At 28.3% G+C, this 22,695-nt stretch overlaps 1 protein-coding gene across 1 annotated transcript; it reads left to right on the forward strand.

Annotated features, from left to right (window-relative positions):
* The first annotated feature begins 1,653 nt into the window (after positions 1–1,653).
* CCT6 (chaperonin containing TCP1 subunit 6) lies at positions 1,654–22,374 on the forward strand. The gene is made up of 11 exons (XM_043047451.3): positions 1,654–2,009; positions 3,310–3,373; positions 9,683–9,817; positions 11,420–11,593; positions 14,760–14,974; positions 15,767–15,926; positions 17,646–17,728; positions 18,529–18,773; positions 19,716–19,955; positions 20,988–21,060; positions 22,053–22,374. Exons 1-11 carry the CDS (start codon positions 1,873–1,875, stop codon positions 22,126–22,128), a joined length of 1,602 nt encoding a protein of 533 aa, XP_042903385.1. The 5' UTR covers positions 1,654–1,872; the 3' UTR covers positions 22,129–22,374.
* The last annotated feature ends 321 nt before the right edge of the window (positions 22,375–22,695 follow it).

Below are 22,695 nucleotides of genomic sequence, written 5' to 3' on the forward strand. Positions count from 1 at the left end.
AAATATCGTTGGAAATAGTAGTTAATTAAAAAATGTCACTAAAGCCTTTTTTAAGTGATTTTGTCTTATTTTCTAATATGGGATAAAACAAATTCCTTAAACTTAAATTTGAAGAACATTTGAAATAGATACTATTTATTAATAACAATTACATAAATTTATAAATTAAAAATATTGTTATTCCCTCAGCCTATTACTAGATATACCTTTTGTCCCTAAAAAAATAGAATTCAATTTTTGCTTAGTTAACTAAGTAACTGTCCCTTACTTTCTCATTTCACAGTTTTAAAAGAACTAAGTAATTTTTAAATTTCTTATTAATAGAAATGAGATTAAGTATTGTTTTGCTTTCCTTTAAAATTTCAAATTATAAGCTTGATTTGCAAAGTTTAAATAAAATTAAAATTTTCCGCTTAAGACGGTCAACAGTCTGATCAAAGCTTATTATTAGTTTCTTAACTAGCCTCTCAGAATTCTGTGGGTAATTAATATAAAGTTTAATTCATTTTATGACGGAGATATGGAATCCTGATAGACTTTTAAAGACATTTATCAGTCAGTTTGTTTCTAAATCAAATGGTGACACCTTTTTGGAGCTTCCTGATATGTACCAATCTGATATTTGTTGTTTCATTAAAGTAGATTTTAGGTTAAATAAAAGGAATGATGTGGGATTTTGTTGTTTAAAACTGGTTTTGCAATGAGGAGAACAATGTAGCTCTAAATGCGGCATTTTACCTGCGTAACCCTGAGGGGAATTATAAATCAACTATGTCAATCTTCATCTATCAAAAGGTACCTCATGTCTTATATACTAGTGAATTGGTATTCAATATTTATAGTGGTAGTTACGCCACAACCCCCAAAGGGTTAATAGCTAAAGCCCATTTTTTCATAATTGTTTCCGTGTTTTTCCAAAACCTTATAGAATTTATCTTGATTTTGAAAACTTAAATAAGTACATTATACTTATTAACTTAGTTACAATAAAGTAAATAACAGAGCTACTTTTTGTTAATTTTTGTAATAAAATAAAAAGTGTGAAAACTATCTTTTTGAAATGTTATAAAGTTAATATGACTATTGTTAAAAAAATTAAATTATCATTTAGTTAGAAAATTGAACCATACAAACCAGATAAAAATTTGGTCTTTGATTTCTTTTTTTTTAACGCTTTAGAAAGTTAAATGCTTCAATATGGTACTTTTTTTCAAAAATAGCATAATTAGGCTTGGGTTTACACTATAAAATTACATTTTGAATAGCGGGTGAAAAAGCTTGAGTACTATAGATTATTATTTTCCTCCTTTGACCTGAAAACAGTAACCCCGTTTATGTAAAGGTTAAAATAAATGACAATATTTATTTTTTAAATCTATCAAAAATATCTTTTAATAATTGATGAAATTATTAAATACTAATCTCTCAATAATTCAGGTAAGTATTTTATTTACGTCGCACTAGAGCTGCACAGTGGGATATTGGCGTCTTTCTGGGAAACATGCCTGAGGATGATCCGATGGCATGTAATCGCAATTTTGATCCTCTGCAGAGGGGATCAACGTTTCTCAAAGCATTGACCCGTTTTAGAGTTTCTTCAAATGCCCACTAGATGGCAATCCAATGAAAATAAAACTTATCTATTATTTTTTTGTTATGGCAACGAAACGTTTCAACATAATACGAAAAATGGAAAAGTGAGTTTAAACGGATTATTCTGTTTGAACAGTAATTGTCTAAATACTGCGATACATTATTTAAAACTGATTCAACGCGAAAGACTGATTAGAAAACTGCAGGTTAAAAGATTGTCTTCAGTGGTTCTGGAACAAAAACATTGTCAAAATTCGCATTATCACATCACTAAAAGTCATGGCTGCCGTTTTGAGTCTGAATCCCAAAGCTGAAATAGCCCGCCAAGCGCAAGCTCTAGCAGTTAATATAACAGCTGCAAAAGGATTACAAGATGTTTTAAAAACTAATTTAGGCCCCAAAGGCACAATGAAAATGTAAGTGATATTAAATATCCCTTTGTTTCCTGTTAATACCAATTTTTGTACCCACGTGTTTACAGCCGGGTGTGAAAAGATATTATCCTTATAATTCCGTTTTATCTTTTAAATTATAATTTTTTGCAAATTTAAACTAGTTAATTCTATTTTTATAATCTATTCTATTGATCTACGTTCTAGAATTTACCGTAGAACTTATCTCCAAATGTTAATTGGGGCTATTACTATCCACCTGTTTCTATGTTTTAAGCAACATTAAATAATTATATCTAAAGTAGGGTTTATGTCAATGTATTTTTGCTCATTAGAGGTTCATATTTTATATCCTTCATATTTGGAATTTTCAACTACACGAAATTAATATGCATAATTTGTAATGGACGGTCATGTTACTCCTTTAATTCGTTTAAATAATTAATAAAACACAATTATTTGACATTCATGCTCTTAAAATATTTGCTTTAAAGGCAGTTTTCTTACCTTTGAAGCAGGACGCCCTTTTTTTTTTCTTTAAGAATTTAAATGTTTAATGGCTATGTTCAATCGCATTCTTGTGTGTATGGAGAAAATATTAATGTTTCAAGATATAACAATTCATTGTTATGTCTATTTATGTTGAAAAATATAAATTGCTTAATTTGATATTCAGGAAAAGTTAAAATCGTTTTCTGTATGTATTGGACTTTTGAATTCCTGTTTCCATATCCATATCCTGATTTCCATATCCTGATCTGTGGCAGAACTTTTGTAGAAACTTTCGGGCAGTGGCCCGCGAGAAACTAAAAAAAAAACATCACATAAAGGGACCAACTTGAAAGGTATAACTCGTAGCTATCCCCAGGCAAACATCTACATGTTTTTTTTTTTAAATTCGCAAGTTTAAAATCTGTTAGGCACCTTGGCAATTGTAGTTGGCGCTACAGATCATAATATGAAAATATAATATTCAAATAAATAGTCATATTATATTAGATTATGTATGAACTTCATCTCTGTAACAATTTCATAATATAGTACATCACTTAAAAAGTCCGAAGTGTGTGTAGTAGACGACAGGAAACAGTGATAACTTTTTATCAATATTTTATTTTTTCACAAAATATAATTTAAGTACAAACTGTGTCTGATTCATATTTTTTTAACTCTTGAGGAAAACATACTACTAAATAATAAAAATAAGCATTTTAATGAGAAATATTACATAAGGATGAAAAAAGTTTATAAACAGAAAAAAAAACTTTTAAAAGATAAGATTAAAGTTTCATTTAATTATAATAAAAGTTTCTTTAAATTTCAGGTTGGTGTCAGGGGCTGGTGATATAAAGATCACTAAAGATGGAAATGTTTTATTGCATGAAATGGTACGTAAAATATAAATATTTTTGAATTAAGAGGTTTAATTCATTTAAATGCACAATTTAGTATAATGTCAATCGAGAAAGGTCATGGTCCGGCAAAAACTATATCAAAAGCTTAATTATATTAGGTAAAGATTCCAGTTGTTAATTTGGGAGGAATATCAAGGTGTTTTGCATTTTTAGCTAATTCTAAGCAACTAAAGGATCAGGATCAATTCAGATATTTTCTGCCAATAACTTGTGAAATAAGAGGAAAGCAATTTTAATCTACTTCCACTATGGAGGGTCTCACATCTTTAGCTATACATAGGATATTTATTGGGGAGTGATATCTCCTCCTTCATATTGGTCAACTTTGCTTTTATCATTAAATTCAAAGTTTACAAGATTTTTCAGTAAAACAGTGAAACCTCTCAGGAGCGACCACTCTCTGTTCCACAGTAAAGTGGTCGTTGATGGTTGGTCGTTTTTAGTGATTACCTCCATAAACTTCAAAATTGTTATCAAAGGTACATGATTTTTCTCAAACCATTTTAATTTTAGTCTGTGTCGTTTTTTTTATGTGGAAATGTTGGCGTCATGAAATGACGAATCGATAAATAAAATTTAGCGTCTAAAAATTATCCCAGCTGATTTAATTATGGGTAAAAACATATTTACTAATTATAAATGCGAAAGCTATTTTAAATAAATAAAAAATTATGGTTTTTCTTTAAATTTGTTTTTTATTTTATATCATTAAATTAGTTAGCTTTAAAAGATAAAAAAAGGTTTGTTTGTTTTTCCTAAAATAGCTTTTTTTTTTCCTAGTTTAACTTTCAACTGTAGTAAATCAATGATAGCATTGTCTATAGTGCACTTTGACTAGAACATGAGATTCAGGGTTGGCAGGTTTTTGACATGTGACAGTTTTTGACAGTTTAAACCATGGTTTAAACCGTCACGTCAAAAACCTCACTGTCAAAAATGTTGAAAATGTCAAAAACCTATATTCATATGTGAAATTTAATTAATACATAAAATTTATATATTTTTTATAAAGGATAGTGTTTCTAAATATGTTCTAGAAAAAATAAATATAAAATTTTGAAGAAACACTTATATTTTGAATAGTAACCAAAATCTTGTACTTTTGAAAGTTCACATCTTTTGTAATATTATGTATTCATTTTCATGTGTTATTGAAAATCTGCAGTGAGATTATTAAGAAATTCATTTATAACCAAATTTAGTATATAGTATAGATTATACTAGAAATTAGACATTTTTAAAGATAAACATTAGCAGTTTTGTACATTAGACATCTTTTAAAGAAAAATCTTTTTAATATTATTTTAAATCTTCTTAATAATCTTTTTAACATAAGACAATACAAATTTAAGTGCTTTCTGTTAAATACACAGAGTAGTTAGTGTCGATTTACAGTATATTCAGTCTATTCATTTACTATGCTGAAAATTTAGTTTATCCAAATACTTGTGAATTTCATTTTGCCGATTACAATATAGTTTTGTTGAATATCTAAATATCCAGCTGTTGAATAATTACTTCTTGCTTTCAAGATATGCATTATTTGTATTCTTAATACAAGTGGAGAAAAAAAAATTAAGAAATAAAAATTGTTTTAAAATGATAAGTGTAATAATTATAAATAAGTATAATAAACAATATGAGTTATATTTATCATTATTCACAAATATAACTACTTTTAAATTCAAATTAACATACTGGATAATAAAGATATTCGGTATAACATTAAAAAAAAAATTTTATACACTTGTATCAAGTTTGTATTTATACAACATAACTTGTAAGTTCCTTATAAATATTAGTTATATGTTCCTTATATGTCAAAAATGCATAGTAATAAACTTATAATTTTCTTAAGTATCAAAAAAAATTTTTTTTTCAAAATATAAATATTTAAACAATTTTTGTGCAAAATTTTTCTGCACATGCATTTGAATATAAATTTCTGAGATTTTACCTTAATTTTAATTAAAAAATATTTTAAAACCTGCTGATTACCTATAGTATAATTAAATTTCAATATATAGCATGGCAACAGTTGGTAGTTTTGAAGTTTATATATTTTCTTAGCAAACTTCAGTTTTTGACGTTTTCGACGGTTTAAACCAGTATTATACCCTTGTCATGTCAAAAACCACTTTTTGACGTCAAAAACCCAACCCTGATGAGATTGTATCGTTAAAAAGAGCTCTCTACATAAGAGTCTCACACAAATATTTTGAATCCATTTTAATCTACTTATTTGTTTTGTTCAATTTATTGCTTTGATACAGTAGAGAACCAATTATCCGGGATGCTCGGGACCATCGCTATCCCGGATATCTGAATTTCCCGGTTTTCTGGATCGACCAAAAAGTGTCGATAATCGATGTTTTATTGAACCCGAAGTATGTACAAGGAAAAAGTGTAATGCATAAAGTAAGAGAAAAAAGAAAGGTACTCCTAACTTTAAAAAGAAAAAAAAAATGGTAGAAATATAACATTTAAAAGAATAAAAGAATTTGCAAGTTTAGACAAGAAATAAAGTTTAAAAAATACAAAAGTCTCATATTTATTTATAAAAAATAATTACAATTCCTAAATTAAATAATATAAACAAAACCAATGATTAAATAACGCAATATATTTCATACCTAATTATACGGGGGGAAACGATAAAATAAAAGGAAAACTTATTAGTCTAAATAAAAACACTTGAAAATTATCGAACCGAAACGATAGTTAAAAAAAGCACTAGCATAAATATTAAAACCCGGAACAAAGCAAGATCAACGGAATCAAAAAAAAAAAAAAAAACCTAATGATAAAATTTATGAATAAAAAGAATTAATTTATTGAGTGCGAAATTGATCGCGAAAAGAAAAAAAAAAAATCAAACGTAGTGGAATCAGAAAAACAAAACTGCAATCTGCTTCATAAGATAATCCTATGTTTAAATTAATAAACAATTCTCCTTTTATTTTATTTTTTTTGTTGATAAAAACAAGATTTTTAATTACAACAGATGTGATTCCACACCAAGAAAAACTTGCAATTGATACCGCTCTTCCAAAGAATGAGAATTTATTCAAAAGAAAAAGATTTTATTTTTATTAGTCGATGTCAAATAAATATATTTTTCTCTTTTCTTTTTCTGTTCACTGATATGCATGCAATGCATTTTCCCCACCCCCCTCGTAAATCAAGCAGAAAACGAAATCAGCATGCCACACCCTTGAGTTTGATTGATGGCCTAAAGGAAAAAATAAAACATTCCTCCCTTCAAGGTCACGAAGGAAATGACGTTTCTCTGGGTTAAAGGGGAAAAATTTTTTCCCCTTCCTTACATTTTCCTCTACTTAACTTCAAGGATGAGTCCAATTTGCGCTTTTTTCGTTCTTGTTTAAAATGGCGGGAAAATCGAGCAAAATTTTTCCCGGTTTTCTGGTTTCCCGGTTATCTGGATACCGGATAAATGGTTCTCTACTGTATTTTTTTTGTATTTTCTTATTTGACCTTTTCTGCATTTGGTGCAGAGGTTTGTCCAGTCACTGGGAGACGTTTTAATGTTCTCTTCTAAATATTTCGTTCAACACAAAATTTATGGAAAAAATTTCGTGTCTTCCAAACGCGGTCGTAAATAGACGTTAGTCTTTCCTGGATTTTTCAATGTAACAAGGACCTCAAATCTCACTTGGTTGACTTTTTTGCTGATAGAGACCAGGAATTCTATGAGATTATGAAGATAACAAGGGATAGATGGAACAGAATGGAAAATATTTGACTGATTGAAATTCATTTTTTTAGTTTTATTGTACAATTAAAAATCCAAACTTACTTTCTTGTGCCAAACCAGTACAAAATTGTTTGTGATATTTTTAAAATTGAAAGAATGTCTTTTGTCCAAAAACAAATTTTTATATATAGCAACACTTGTTAAATTTAAAGCAATATTTAAAATAACAAGATTTATTGATAGAAATGTTTTCTATTTGAAATGTTTCTTATTCTACAGATAAAATGTCTGAAATTCGCTTCTTAGTATGGAAACCAACATTTTTCTATAACTGCAAAAAGTATTCATTCTCTACTTTGTAAAAAATATTGCTGTAGTAAATCAAACCACTTTCCCGATTGTGGGATTATAGGCCTTGTACTTAATGTACTAAACTTTTCTATGTACTTATTGTCCCAATCAATTTATGTTTAAAAGTTAATTATAATTTTTTATGTTTTAATTTGAAGTCTTTAAAAACAAAGTCAATGCAAAATTGACAGTATTAAAATTAAAAAAATTAGTATGTAGAATGATTTTAAAATTAAAAATATGTCACCCAAAATTCATAAACATTATTAGAAAAAGAGAAAACATAATATTGCTTTATAAAGATAAGAATCTCATTTTATAAAGGAAAAGACCACCAAAAATGTAAAAAAAAAAAAAAAAAAAAAAAATTTAGAAAGAAAAACAACATTCAAACCTTAGTAATTACAAATATTTTTTTGACTGAAAGCATTGATAATCATAACTGCCAGCTCTACTGGTGTAATGAAAGTTCTCCTGGTTTTTGTACGTTTTGAAAAATTCCCTAAAATTAAATAAGTTTTCCTAAGAAAAATCCTTTGTACGTTTTGAAAAATTCCCTAAAATTAAATAAGTTTTCCTAAGAAAAATCCGGATTGAAATTCATTACACAATTCATTGCTTGCTCGAATATTTAAATAGATATTACTAATATGTAATGAAGCGAACCTCAATTATAGTAAGTAGTTAAAGGTTCTTTTTTCTTCTGAAATTTTCAGTTTATTTTTATTCAAAATTTCCTTTTTAAATTAACTAAAAAATCTTTAGCCATCGATAATAAATTTCTTGTCCATTACTATTCATAATTATGAGTTAACTTAACATAATAAAAATATTTCCAGTTATGTCAATCAAAAATTGGAAATATTACAGAGTTATAGTTATAAGTAGTGTAATAAAGTTTTTGTATTTTGATGACAACACAAATTCTAATATGTTAAATATTTAGTATATTACACAACAACTATCATGAACTAAGGTAGACAACGTTAAAGAGCACAAAAATATTATTAAAAGCAGACAGCTGTTTCGGATGCTCAAAGAGCAACCTTCATAAGTGCATCTGTTGCACTGATGAAGGTTGCCCTTTGAGCATCCGAAACAGCTGTCTGCTTTTAATAATATTTTTGTGCTCTTTAACGTTGTCTACCTTAGTTCGTATTTTAGCACAAAGGTCGCCCACTTGTGTATTTAACTATCATGAAATTTATATTTCATAAAGTCTTTTTTCCTATCCATGCTAACAGCTAACCTCTCCTAATTACTTTTTAAAAATACACTAACAGTTTTGACATCTGTAATTTTCCATAACTTATATCTGAAAAAACTTTAATGAAAAACAATTATACTGATAAATTTTTAGGAACTAATATGGATCATATTTCTTTAAATTCCTATACATAAATAAAAAAACTTAATTTCGTTAGTTTTAATTTTCTTTAGAATTTAACCAATTTATTTATGCTTTGCAGAAGTTTATGAAATCCTCTATTTCTGTTTAATAGAAATATTTATACTTATGTCAGACCTTCCAACTCAGGCTTTAGTGCCCAATCTCTGGTTACCAGTTTATGAATCAGCAAATTAATATTTTAAAATGTCTGATAAACCAGAAGAAAAAAAAGTAAAACACTGTTTTTAACAAAGAGTATATATATGTTTTCTTTTCTGTTTGATATCTTAATTCATGCTAAAATGATAAATTTGCATTCTATTTCCATTTGTTTTTTTAAACACCAATGTTTTTTTGTTAAAAGTTTTTCTGTGTTGATTAAGGGCTTCAAAAAAAAGATGACAAAGCTTGTTTCTTGATATTCCTGAAACTTAGTTTTGCACTGCACATTCACCACAGTGATGTTACCTGTAAGAGAATATTCAACCGCATCATAATATTTCAGGCTTAATTGCATTATTCTTTCTTAAAACAAATTTAGACTTCGGATAATTTTTTGACCAGAAAAATTATTTTTTTGTATTTTTTAAAAATGTCCAATCTATTAGTTATTTCTTAATTTGTAATTTTTGTGTATGAAGTTTTTTTTAAACTACATTTAATTTGATTTCTTATTTTTATAACATTTATTATTGTTTTGCATATCATTTATTTATTATTGCTATACCATGGTTAGACAGTCTCGGACTTTTTGAATTTCTGAGGTTGACAGGTTTGTAATGTTCATTGAAATTTTATCATTAAATATATTTTGTTTTTCTTATAGCAAATTAAACATCCAACTGCATCTCTGATTGCACGAGCTTCAACAGCTCAAAATGATGAAACAGGTGATGGTACTACATCTACAGTTTTATTGATTGGAGAATTGTTAAAGCAAGCTGACAATTTTATTTCTGAGGTAATCAAAAATATATTAAAGTAAAATAGTTTAAGCAATTTAGTATGAGTATAGTCTAACTTATACTCTTAATTTTTAGATATTATCAGGGGTCGCATTCCCCCTAAAATTCCTAAAACTATGTGCAAACCCTAAAATTCCTAAAAATCTGATAAAATTTTGTTGGTGTTCCTAAAAAATTAGAGTTATAGGCTAAATATAAATAAAAAAGCAATAATCTAAAATGTAAGAATTTAACTACATTAATTAAAACTGTTTTAATTTTCCACATGGGAATTCTGATCTTGAGAGAGGTTTTTCGATAAATAAAGCAATGCTTAATGTGAGTCACCATGAGAATACTATTATGTCTCTTAGACTAATTAAAGATACCATTCGAAATTATGGAGGAGTGTTGAAGATCACCACAACACTATTGAGGGCAGTAAAAGAATCTCACAAATCATATCAAGAATATATTAGAAAAATGATTATGATTAATTTGTTTTTCTCTAACTTCTAATTTAAATTGCTGATTTGAAATCTAATAATATCACACAATAGTTTTTCTTAATAAAGTAAGGTAAAGGGTAACAATAAAGTTTTGATTAAGAAAGTAAAAATTAAATAAAAATCCAAGTTGGTGTTAATTTATTTTTTCTCTTGATTTATTCTCACTTTTGCCTGTTCCTGAATTATGCACTTAATTTTTGATAGGTAATATGTAAAGTTGAAATTTCATTTTTACACTTTAGAGATTTCATTCTTGACTTAATAAATTTCAGAGCTTTATTTTATGGCTTGCAATTATTTGATATGTGTGGATGAATTGTAATAATCTTCTGTTATGTAATAAACTACCGTGTGATCTGTTTTTATCCTAGCAAAATCATATATTACCCCTAAAATTTTTTGAAAAAAGTTCCTAAAATTACCCTAAAATTTTAAAAAACTTTGCTGCTACTGTATTATTAAATTCATTTTCTGGGCATAATTCCATGGATACTCGTTTTCGGTATTGTGGTGTTGTGTTGCACATCAATTTGCTTTTACTTATGAGATTTTTTCTTTTAAATTTAAATTTTTTTTGTTGCTGAATAACAAAGGTCTACCTTTTATATTTATATGAGAAAAACGTGATAAATTTTGATAGTTTTATAGAATGGTGAATTTATAAAATAGTTACTTTTGTTTCTTGAGAAGGACGTAAGGCATTTACAAATTCGCATTAATAATTATATTACTAAACTATATAATAAAACCTTATTTTAAATAATTTCACAATAGTAAGGTCGACTTTTTAAGTAACAGCCATAAAAATGTTTTAAATGCGAACACAAAAATTATTATGAAAAAAATTCCTGATTACTCTTGTAAATGTTTTATGTAGAAGATTTAATAAGAAATTTATGAAGCATATTGTGAGTGTGAATAAGTTTATATTTGGTGTATTTATTTTATTTCTTTAAAGCAAAATTGATTTCTAGAATCAACAATCAGTGAAAAATTCAATTTTATTTAGTTTTTTAATAAAATATTTAATCTCAATTTTTGGCCATTTCCATTTTCCTACAGAAATTGCAGGTTTATCAAATTTTATGTGTATTTTTTATTTCCTTTTAGGGTCTCCATCCCAGAATTCTTACTGAAGCTTTTGATTTGGCAAGAGATCGCTCTCTAGAAGTTCTGGAGAAAACAAAGATCCGAGGGGAAATAGATAGGGAAAAACTAATCAATGTTTCTAACACTTCTTTGAAAACTAAAGTTACTGCTAAGTTAGCTGACTGTTTAACTGAAGTAAGTAAACAAAATTTAATGAAAATAAATTTTATTATATTTTTACAAATGGCTTATTAGCATGAAATTTCCTCCTACAGAAATTTTTTCATGTGAATACCAGTCTATTAATAATGTATATTTGCATATATATGCATATAATATACAGTAAAACCTCGCTACAACAATATTTTGCGGACCAAATAAGAATATTGTTGTAGAGGGATATATTGTTATATCGAGGGCCCACATAATTCTGGGACGCAATAAGATTTTTTGAAATTTAATGTTATATATTCATTAACTATAAATATATTTATATATTATCGAAAAAATTAATTTGCAAAGTGTTTATTATGGTTAAGCATTAAAAACAATGGATATAAATACAGAACATGAGATTGTAAACTTACCTTAAAAAAAACATTTTTATTGAAAAAAATCCGATATTTTTGTTTGTTTATTCATTTTTCTGACTGTTAAGTCAACCAACAAAGTATGCATAGAGTCCAATGCCCGAAAATGATTTTCATTCGTGAATGGAAGACTTGAGAAAAATGTCTTTAGAGATTTTACGGATTGAAGAGCTTCATGGGGTGACAATACGGACTGTGATACACGTGGATCATCATCACCATCTTCTTCCTCATCATTATTTTCCATTTCATCCGTAATTTCAGAAAGAATCTCTTCATCACTAACTCCTGCGAAAATTGTGAGATCGTCATCGGCAGTTAAATAGTCTTCCACGTTAACACCATATGTTTTACCCATTTTTTCCTCAAGTTGGGATAAAGATTTTTGAAGATTCAAAACAAATTCTTGATTATCTGAAAGATCACTGTCTGTGGAATTTTCTTCACTATTAGAAACAATTTCATCTTCCAAGACACACAAACCGGCCTTTTTCCAACAATTTTGAATAGTTTTTTCTGTTACCTCCCACCAACTACCAGCAATAATATCACATGCTTCCTTGACATTCACAGTTTTAAAAGGATCTTCTACTTTATTTTCGATGTTGACAAGTATCGATTCAACCAAACGCTTCCTGTAGTATCCTTTGAAACACTTGATTATGCCCATGTCGAGTGGCTGCAAAATCGAAGTGCAGTTGGCCGGAAATAAACAATTTCGACGTTGTGTAGTTTTGGAATTGAGGTGTGAGCGGTGCAGTTATCAATTAATAAAGCAGTTTTTTTCTTCCTCTTTTTCATTTCTTTATCTAACATCAACAACCATTCAGAAAAAAACTTAGAAGTCATCCAAGCTTTTTTATTGGCTTTATATTCCACGGGAAGACTTTTCACATTCTTGAAACACCTCGGTTCCAATGATTTGCCGATAACAAGAGGTTGAATTTTGTGTGTCCCTGTGCTATTGGCACACAGAAGAACAGTCAATCTCTGCTTTGATTTTTTTCCGCCGTAACATTTTTCACCCTTAAATGCCAATGTTCGATCGGGAAGGAGTTGAAAAAACAGCCCAGCTTCATCTGCGTTATAAACGTTCTCTGGTTTATACTTTTGAAGAATATCTGTCATCTTCTCTTGCTTCCATTCATTTGCTTCGTTAATCGGAGCAGATTTTTTTTCTCTCCGTGAACTTCCTGGAAAGTTATTCCATGTCGATCCCGAAAACGCATTAGCCAACCGTTACTAGCTTTAAAAGTTTCGTTCCCTAGCATTACTGCGAATTTACGTGCTTGTGTGCATAACAAGGGCCCATTTATCGGGATATTTGTTGCTCGCATCTCTTGAAACCATTTTAAGACGGCAGTATCAATGTTTTCATTAGTTGCGACTTTTAGTCGTTTACGCTTTGGATTAATTAAATTTGAACTTACAGTATCTTTGATCTGTTTTCTTTTCTTTAGAAACGTTGCAACTGTAGATTGAGATAATCCGTATTTTCTAGCTGCATCAATCTGTTTCATTCCATCATCAATATCTTTAATAACGTTAAGTTTATCATGAAATGAAAGTTGCTTTCTCCCTGCCATCTTATGCTAAATTACACTAGTAAAAAATATCCAATACACTGAAGACTCACCAAGCTGAAAATGTTAGCAGCACTAAATGCGAAAAGCTCTGATCGTAGAATTTGCGCTAGCTCATAAAAACACCAGGTGTAGTTTAAATCAGGGATTAAGTGACAGTGATGAACGATGACCAATGGTCAGTATACATTTTTTTCTCCTCCTCAATTTCAATAAACGTGCTCCACCCACCTTCTACTGAAACAGTACCTTCTCAGGGTCGCAGGTGTTACTGTGATGTGTGTGGTCATTTATGACTCATGATGTTACAATGGTGACTTCTTAAGAACTGAGGGAGGCAATTCTAAAACATGAAGCTCTTAGGGTGGTCTAAGTACCTCAACAGTGGGGGAATGAAATTTGAATACAAAAGCCATTCTCTGATGTGCAAAGAAATAACAGTGGGGTGAAAGATCATAACCAGCAGTGACCCTTTTATCAGAAAAGATGAAAAAAATGGTAAAAGATGACAAAAAGGCATTTTACATTATTTGAAAACCAATAAAAAAAAATAGGAAATAATGTTGAAATTTGAAAAAAAAAATCGTTCTACAGAGGTTTACTGCTTCAGAGAATATCGTTATATTGAGAGGAAGATAACATTAATCCATATACAAGTTTGGCGGGACCACGGAACATTATCGTAATGGAGGGAGTTATTGTTGTATCGGTTATCGTAGTAGCGAGAGATCACTGTATATAGTTTTGTTTAAGAAGACAGTTCATGGTGTTTTCAGTGATTCTTTAATTAAAGAAGGGGCAAAAAATCATGGAAAATGCACTTTGTAATATCCAATTCTTCAAATTTTTTCCCTAAAATATTATTTGAAAATAGGCACATTTCCGTGTTATGTGTTTATATTCAAGACCAGCACGTAGTCTTTGCAACATTGTAATAAGACCTTTTGTTAACAAAATATTGTTTAAAAATCTATTTTTTCAGTGACTCTGTTTGGAAAAATACGATGATAATCATTAATAAATTACTTTTTTTTTATTGCTTAGTAGAATTTATACTGGCCTTAAAAATGTTTATTATTACTTCACAAAAGTTATTAACAGTCGAATATTTCATGTTAATTGAGTATTTCCTTTGAAAATAACTATTTAACATATTATCAATATTAAATCCTTTTTTATTTTTTTCAGATATGCGTTGATGCTGTTTTAGCTATTCAGAGACCCGGTGTTCCAATTGATTTACATATGGTAGAAATAATGGAAATGAAGCATAAAAATGAGCTAGATACTACACTTGTCCGTGGTTTAGTTCTTGATCATGGAGCTCGTCACCCAGACATGAAGAAAAAAGTTGAAGATGCTTACATTCTTACTTGTAATGTATCATTGGAATATGAGAAAAGGCAAGTTTTTAAATTAGTCATATTTTCCCCCATAGTTTTCTTATCTGATGACTTTAGAACATGGGTGCAAGTCTTCCGTCCCCAGGACAGATTTCCGTCTTTCGAAAATGTCCGCGAACGGGAGTAAGACGGAAACAAGACTTTAACGGACAAAAGAAATTAACTATCTTTTATACTAAAAATAAAACAAAAGTAAATAAATTTTTAATTTAGTAAATATCTATAAACTTAACGATTTTTTCGCAAACCCAATTTTTACGAGTGCTCAGTTTCCTCTAGCAAATATTGTGGTTTTTATACACTCTTAAATGATTTTTTTTATTTGAGTACAATTTTGTAGCAAAGTTTTTATTGTTTTGGTAAACATCACTCATAAAATAAGAATAAAATCAGTCTACTGCTTCTTTATCAACATGTTTATTATTTCTATGGACAAAAGCAGTCTGATTAGGCATGAATATATTAAGGTTGGCTAGATAAAATCAACAGTAAAATCGTTTTTTTTTTTTTTTTGTGCTATTAATTTTATCAGTTGAAAACATTGGTCATGCCTTCCAACTTGTTCGGTGAGGCAATACTACGTATGCCTTATTGTATAGTCAAACTGAAAATTAATGTACTTTCTGCCTATGAGCAGTGGTTCTACCAATCCAACAAATCTCTGCTCAATTGTGTTGCAAATGGGTTATTCTTGACCAACAATATTGATCAAGGTTGTTGTTTATTAAGTTAAAATTTGTTTACAATGATTTAAAAATTGCTTGTAAATCATCCTTATTTTCTCAATTTCAGTGAAGTGAATGCTGGTTTCTTTTACAAATCTGCAGAAGAGAGGGAAAAGCTTATATCTGCTGAGAGAGCATTCATTACAGAAAGAGTGAATAAAATAATTGAGCTTAAGAACAAAGTGTGCAAGGACACTAAGAAAGGATTCGTTGTTATTAATCAAAAGGTGATTTTTTAATATTTATTTGCTAAATTTATATTCGTACTTCAACTAGTTGAATGTTCCATATGTTATCCCTGTTCAGTGTACTCCTCTCCCTCCCCCCCAAGAAAAAAGTGGACTAACCTGAATATATTATGATCTAATGATGGGATCATGTTCTAGGACTCAATCTTAATGGCACCAAAGGGGGATCTCAAGTATGCTAATTAATAAATGCCAGCAATATTATTTTAAGTTACAAAATCAGACAAAAAAAGCGAACTTTCTCAGTATTAACATACCTTCTTTTCAACGGATTTGGATTTCTGACTCCCATAATATATGGGTCAGGCGCAATCTGGGAAATATATTCCTAATAGTTTGGTCAGGAGAGTGTTCCAAAATTTTACTTTGTACTAGTAATTTTACGTATTTCCCTATATCTCTAGAACTTCGTAAGCGAATTGAAAGTTATTTTCCACACAATTAAAAAAAATTTTTAACCAAAGATAATTCCTTGCAAAAATTAAATTTCATTTAAAATTAATTATTTAATTTAGTAATGGTCGGGAAAAAAATGAGATGTAAGGTATGCTTGCATTATTTTAAAGAATATAGATTTATATGGCAAAATAAAATGTTTGAGAAAAGTCTGTTGAATAGTTCCTAAAAAATTAGATTACAAAAAGTCAGATATTTAAAATTCCATTTCCCAAGAAAAGGATTCTCTTTTTTTTTTATTTTCTGTAAAAAAGTGGAAAACCTGTGCATAATTTTTATAGTCTTAAAAACTTTCTGTCGGATCAGCAATTTTGTAGTTCAAGTGTATTGAGTTAATCATTAATTCCTCTTTAGAATTTTCTTTGATACTTAGAAATGTTAAACTTAAAAATATTTTTTGTGGAATATTTTTTGGTATAATGTTTGTTAAAAAGCTTAAAATATCTTTTCTCAATCTGTTTTTAACAAAATGATAAATTTATGTTTAATTTTTAGAAGTGTAAAAGTTATTTATATAAATTTAATTAAAAAATGTTTGAATTTACTTTTTTGTTTACCTTACTACACTATGCTGTGATTGCAAAAAGTTTTAGGCTTCTTGAATTTCTTATGTTAGTAGATCTGCGAATGTTAAATTATTCATTAAAATCTGTATTTTATAACTTAAATTTTTCATATTTATCTGCTTGTAATCTATGAGCTTTGGATATTTCTATAGAAAATGAAAGAACAATTTTACTTTTTATCTAGATGTTTTGTTTTTAAATTTGGGATTAAGAAAAACATCTATTTGCTATTTTTTCTACTTTCAACATTTAATTTTTAATCTTGTGTGTATTACTTTGAATTTATTAATGTCTTCTAACAATATTCAACTGTGAAATCAGTTTTAAAAAATATTAACACTTTTCAGTGTTTCATAAAACAGATATACTGAATTTGAAGTGGAGGTTATTAAACATTTGCTGACACTGAAGTTATTTATTCAATGATTCTGTTTATCAGTGCAATTGCAAAGCGTAAATAATGTATCATAAATTGAAACTGACTAATACTCTCGAACTTTTATAAAAAAAAAAGACTGCTAAATATATTTTAGTTGTCATTGATTCGCAGCAAATTTCGCTTTAAATGTTATTCAACTTTTTTATTAGTTTTTAATTGCTTTCAACTTTTTATTTCCTTAACTGTTTCTAGTTCAATCAGTTAAAATGTTTTTGTTTCTTCCAAAAAATGTTTTAGGGTATTGATCCCATGTCATTAGATATGCTATGTAAAGAAGGAATTGTAGCTTTGAGAAGAGCAAAGCGAAGGAATATGGAAAGGTAATTATTAAGATTCATATATTTCTTCTAGATATTGAGTTTCACAGTAAATATTTAATTACAAAAAATTTTTAAAAAATATTACCTTGCTAAAAGAAGCCTTCAATTTTCTTTCGGTTGTATTAATTCTATTTTATGATTTTTGAATTTAATGTATATAAATCTGTTTTTATGGTAAAGGGAGAACATGAAAAACCGGAATAGTCAAGTAAACCTGGAAAATTCCTTTATCATACATGGAAAAATAACCAGTCTTAAAATTGTGATTAACAGAAATCAGTTCTTGAGATTCATTTTAAATAATTCTAGTGTCTTTTTACAATCATTTATTATAAAAATTCCACTTTTTACTGGAACTTTTCCACATTTCCATCCTCAATCAATGATATTCTTATGCTCACATTCCAATATTTGACATTAGAAATAAAGAAATAAGAGTTTTTGAAGGGAAAATGGCAGGGTATAGATAAAATATAGTGTGGAATTACATTGAAATGTTCCTAAAATATCTGGAAAAGTCAGAGAATTTTTTTTCTTTCTGTAATTAAGTGGAAATCCTGCATAATGACAAGATAGTCTTTCAGTTTGCTTGATTTAATAATGTATTAAACTGAAACTTATTTTTAAATTTCATCTTGTTTGTTGTTATTGAATTTAATTCATTGATCAGGATTCCAGCAAAAAAGGCATTTTTAAAAAAATTAATTCAGTATTATTCACTCTTTCAAATATTTATCATGGAATTATGCTTTCTTGCTTTATAAAGTAACAAGATGACTCTTTTTTTTTTCTCTCTACAGATTAACTCTTGCTTGTGGAGGTGAAGCAATGAATTCTGTTGATGAATTAACTCCTGAGTGCCTTGGAGAAGCTGGTCTTGTTTTTGAACATGTTCTTGGAGAAGATAAATTCACTTTTGTTGAAGAACTTAAAAATCCTTTGTCTGTTACCATCCTCATTAAAGGTCCTAATTCACATTCTCGAGCACAGATCAAAGATGCTATTTATGATGGTTTAAGAGCTGTTAAAAATGCCATTGAAGATGGTAAACAAGTTTTTTCATAATCTAATAAGATCATTTTGTTTAGTCAACCATTTTGTACCTGACACCTACAGAGGTGTGAATAACACTCCCACGAACCCAAAAATATGTTTTTTGTTCTTTGATAAGAAATTCATTTTTCAATTCATTTTGTAAATAATAATTCATAACTATTTTAATATAATTGTTGTAAGATAGTGAGTATTTTCTAGTGTTCAGATAAATTTCCTTGTGTACTTTTGTATTTCCCTTCATATTGAGGATTTCTTTTTTTCTCAAATAATAAGGTTTATTTATTTATTTTTTAAAATTATGTTTAAGAAAATTAAGAGTAAAAAGAGTTAATATAATATATTCAAGAGGATTATAAAAACATAATGGGGAAAACTTATAAAACATTCCTTAATCTGCAAATACAACCTGATTAACTGGTTGCCTCGCGAAATTTATTAATGCACTGCTATTTGATGGCAAATGTATTATATCCAAAGTTGTTAATGTTTTTTTTACTGATTGACTTGTACACCTAACATACTAGAAATTCGCTCTCTCATAATCAAAATGAGGTTATACACCTAAATATATGTTAATAAATACCACTGTATGTTGCTATATACATGCCTGGCAGCCCTCATATATTTTCATTCTCCTGTCCATTAATTCACTAATTTTCCTATTTTTACCTGATCTCCATGCTTGATTCGCGTAGATACCGTCCAGTTTCTGATAGTGTTTCATTTGGTATATTTTGCACCTATTAAAACTCCATCTATACTGTAAAGCTTAAGTATGGGTGAAATGCATTTTTACGGTAAGTTGCATATGCTGTAGTAATCTACAGTTCCTGTTGGAGACTTCTGTCACTAGAATTATATGAGCATACAAAATACAGCTGTTTTAGACCGAAATAATGTGTTTTGTAATCATTCTGTGTCCTGTACTTAGGATGTCTTGTTGCTGGTGCTGGAGCTTTTGAGATAGCTGCCTACTGTGAACTAATGAAATACAAATCTGAAGTGAAAGGTCGTTTGCAGCTTGGAATTCAAGCATTTGCCGATGCCCTATTGGTTATTCCTAAAACGCTAGCTGGGAATGCCGGATATGATCCTCAAGAAGTCATGGTGAAGCTAATACAGGAATACAATTCTGCTGGCGGAATTTTGATTGGACTGGATATTGATACAGGTGCAGCATTCTTAGCTTTAAAAAAATTTATTATACAATTTTTTACATAATTTGAATAGTTAGATTTATTTATTGTATTGTGAGTAAATTTAGAAATCAGTGAAGTTGTATAATTTTAGCAGGTTTTCATAATAAAACCTGGTTCTGAAGTAGAAAAAACTTTTTTATATTTTCATTAAGAATGATGTAATTTCTTTTGAAGATGCTCCGAATAATTTTAGCTGAAAAACAAATTAATGGACATATTGGCACTAATCATTAAATAATCTTTAACTTGAATGGTTTATTATTATTAAAAGTTATATTGCCTCATAAAATGTCTTATTTATGAATATTTTTAATATTTTTGTCGTGTTCTGAAAAAAAAATTTTCAATGCAACTATTCACGTGACCTCTTTGATATGTTTGTTCATGATAATTCTATCGTAACTTCACGACGTTGGTTACAATGTTTTTAACGTGCTATTACAAAATTCACATTTTACATATGAGTTTAGGCGCGTTTGATTTGTGACGAGGCTGTCAAAAAATCATGTTTCTATTTCTGGTTGGTTTTTCCGAGAATCTGCCTTGACACTAGATTACCCTAGGAAATCGTTTTGACTGCATTTTAATTTCAATTAGAAAAACAATGATGTATATAATGACACAATTTCTTAGAATTTTGTGACTTTTTGTACAACATATAATTTTTTTTGTTAATATTTACTATGAACTTGTTATATCACTGTAAATAATATAAAAAATATTAAAAATTAATTTTAAACAATTTCTTTACACATCAGTTATTATTTCACCACATCAGTTATTATTTCACAATCCAGTCATTTTGACTGTTTTTGGGCAATATAGGTATATATAAAAAGTTGGTCTTTCTAGTGTTAATAATTTTGTGCTATCATTTTTATTAACCAAAATTTTGTTGCATACTCCATATTAAAAATCAAAATTTTATTTTTTGACTCATAGGATAAATATTTTTTTTTATCAATTTAATTGTTGCTCTGTTTCAATTGAGATTTATTTTACAGGTGAACCCTTAGCACCAGAAGAAGCAGGCATTCTTGATAATTACCGTGTAAAGAAGCAACTGTTGAGCTCCTGGTAATAATGAATTTTTAATGTTTTCTTAATTCAGTCATTGTAAATATAGAATAAAATTTACTTTTAAATTTATTTAAGGATTTTATATATTCATCTCAACATTCAAAATCCTGTTTGAAAAGTTGAAACATTAATATAATGCGAACACTATAATATATACTTCTTTTTCATTACTGGGAAAAGTAACCCCATTTTTTTTTAATACTGTACTAATCTAACCTAAAAGCTATATATTTATGAATATTACAGTATCTATTCTTGTATTGTATGACATACCCTGTGTTATATTATTAAAAGGAAAGAAGAAAAAAAATTAGGGCTTGTCTATAATGTTGCCGATTAAAATAAATAAAAATTGCACATTGTGTAAATTAGAAATTTTTTATCTATTATTTTTAGTCTCTTTGTATTTACATTTGTTCTGCCATGCTACAAATTATTTAAGTGGAATTATAACATGAATATCAATTTGAAATTTGGGCCATTAAGAAATAAAAAGAATTTAATGAAAATAAGTTCCTGTCTGATATAATGTGGGATGCATTAAACTTTTTTTTCCCCTTTGTCTTCGTTGCAAGTACTTCATTATTGTTGCAGAATCAAATTTATATCCAACATGTTTAAAAATTCTTGTTCAACATTAAACACTTGGCAGCAATCCTTTATTAGACACAACAAAATACTGCACTGTTATAAATTTGAGTTTTAGACTGTTGTAGCTTATAACTTGCAAGAGTATACTCTTCTGAAAATTTCTCTTCAGATAAGTCCGTAGCATAACAACCATAATGAAAAATCTGATAATAACCGGAAAGGTCAATCCAATCTGATTTTGATAGAATTACCCTAAGAATTAGAAAAGCAAAATTTTGTCTAAAACTTTGCACTTAGTGTTCCAAGTATAGGTTGTAGAAGTTGCTTAAAATAAGTATTTGATTTCTGTTTTTGCTTTAGTTTGTATATGTAGCCAATCACATATTCATTTTTTTTAGTTCTTCCATTGCTGGCAACTTGCTACTAGTTGATGAAATTGTGCGAGCAGGTTTGACATCTACTAGAGGGAAATAGAAATTCTTTGGATTAAATTATGTTTAAATATTTGCTATGGACTGTCGCTTCGCTAAATGTCAAGCTGTTTAACATCAATAACCTATGTTGCATTTTCATATTCATCAATTTACTTCAGATATAAGATCTTCTGCACTAATGTGATAACTACTTCATCTTGTGTTAATCCATTTTGTAATTTCCTTTTTAAAGGAAAACCTGGCAAACTATTAAAAAATTTAAGAAAATAAAGACGTTTACTATTAATTTTGTAGTGCTTATTATCCATTAGGTACCTTTATAGTTAGATGCATTATACAGAATTAGAACTACCCAGTGATATATTTTACTTTATGATAATAAATTTGTAATTATTACCAGAACAAATATATTAAAATTGTTTTTATTTTTAAAAAGAATCATATGAACTGGTTAAATTTTACAAATTTATTGAAGCTTGTAGATCTAACAGGGTTCATCAACCTTCAAAGGGTGTTTTGAAAATGTCTAGCTTTCTTGAAAGAGAACTTACAAAAAATTTTAATGTGTCAACTAACAACTGCAAATGATCTGTTGAAATATTTAGCC

Source organism: Parasteatoda tepidariorum, chromosome 2 (genome assembly GCF_982258835.1).
Source record: "Parasteatoda tepidariorum strain Cologne lab strain chromosome 2, Ptep-v5.0, whole genome shotgun sequence".
NCBI lineage: Eukaryota > Metazoa > Arthropoda > Arachnida > Araneae > Theridiidae > Parasteatoda > Parasteatoda tepidariorum.

Coding starts and splice junctions, on each gene's coding strand:
- CCT6 (XM_043047451.3), top strand. CDS start 1,873: ATGGCTGCCGTTTTGAGTCTGAATCCCAAAGCTGAAATAGCCCGCCAA. Junction 11,594..14,759: donor TAGCTGACTGTTTAACTGAA/GTAAGTAAACAA, acceptor TATTTTTTTCAG/ATATGCGTTGATGCTGTTTT. Junction 15,927..17,645: donor TCGTTGTTATTAATCAAAAG/GTGATTTTTTAA, acceptor AAAATGTTTTAG/GGTATTGATCCCATGTCATT.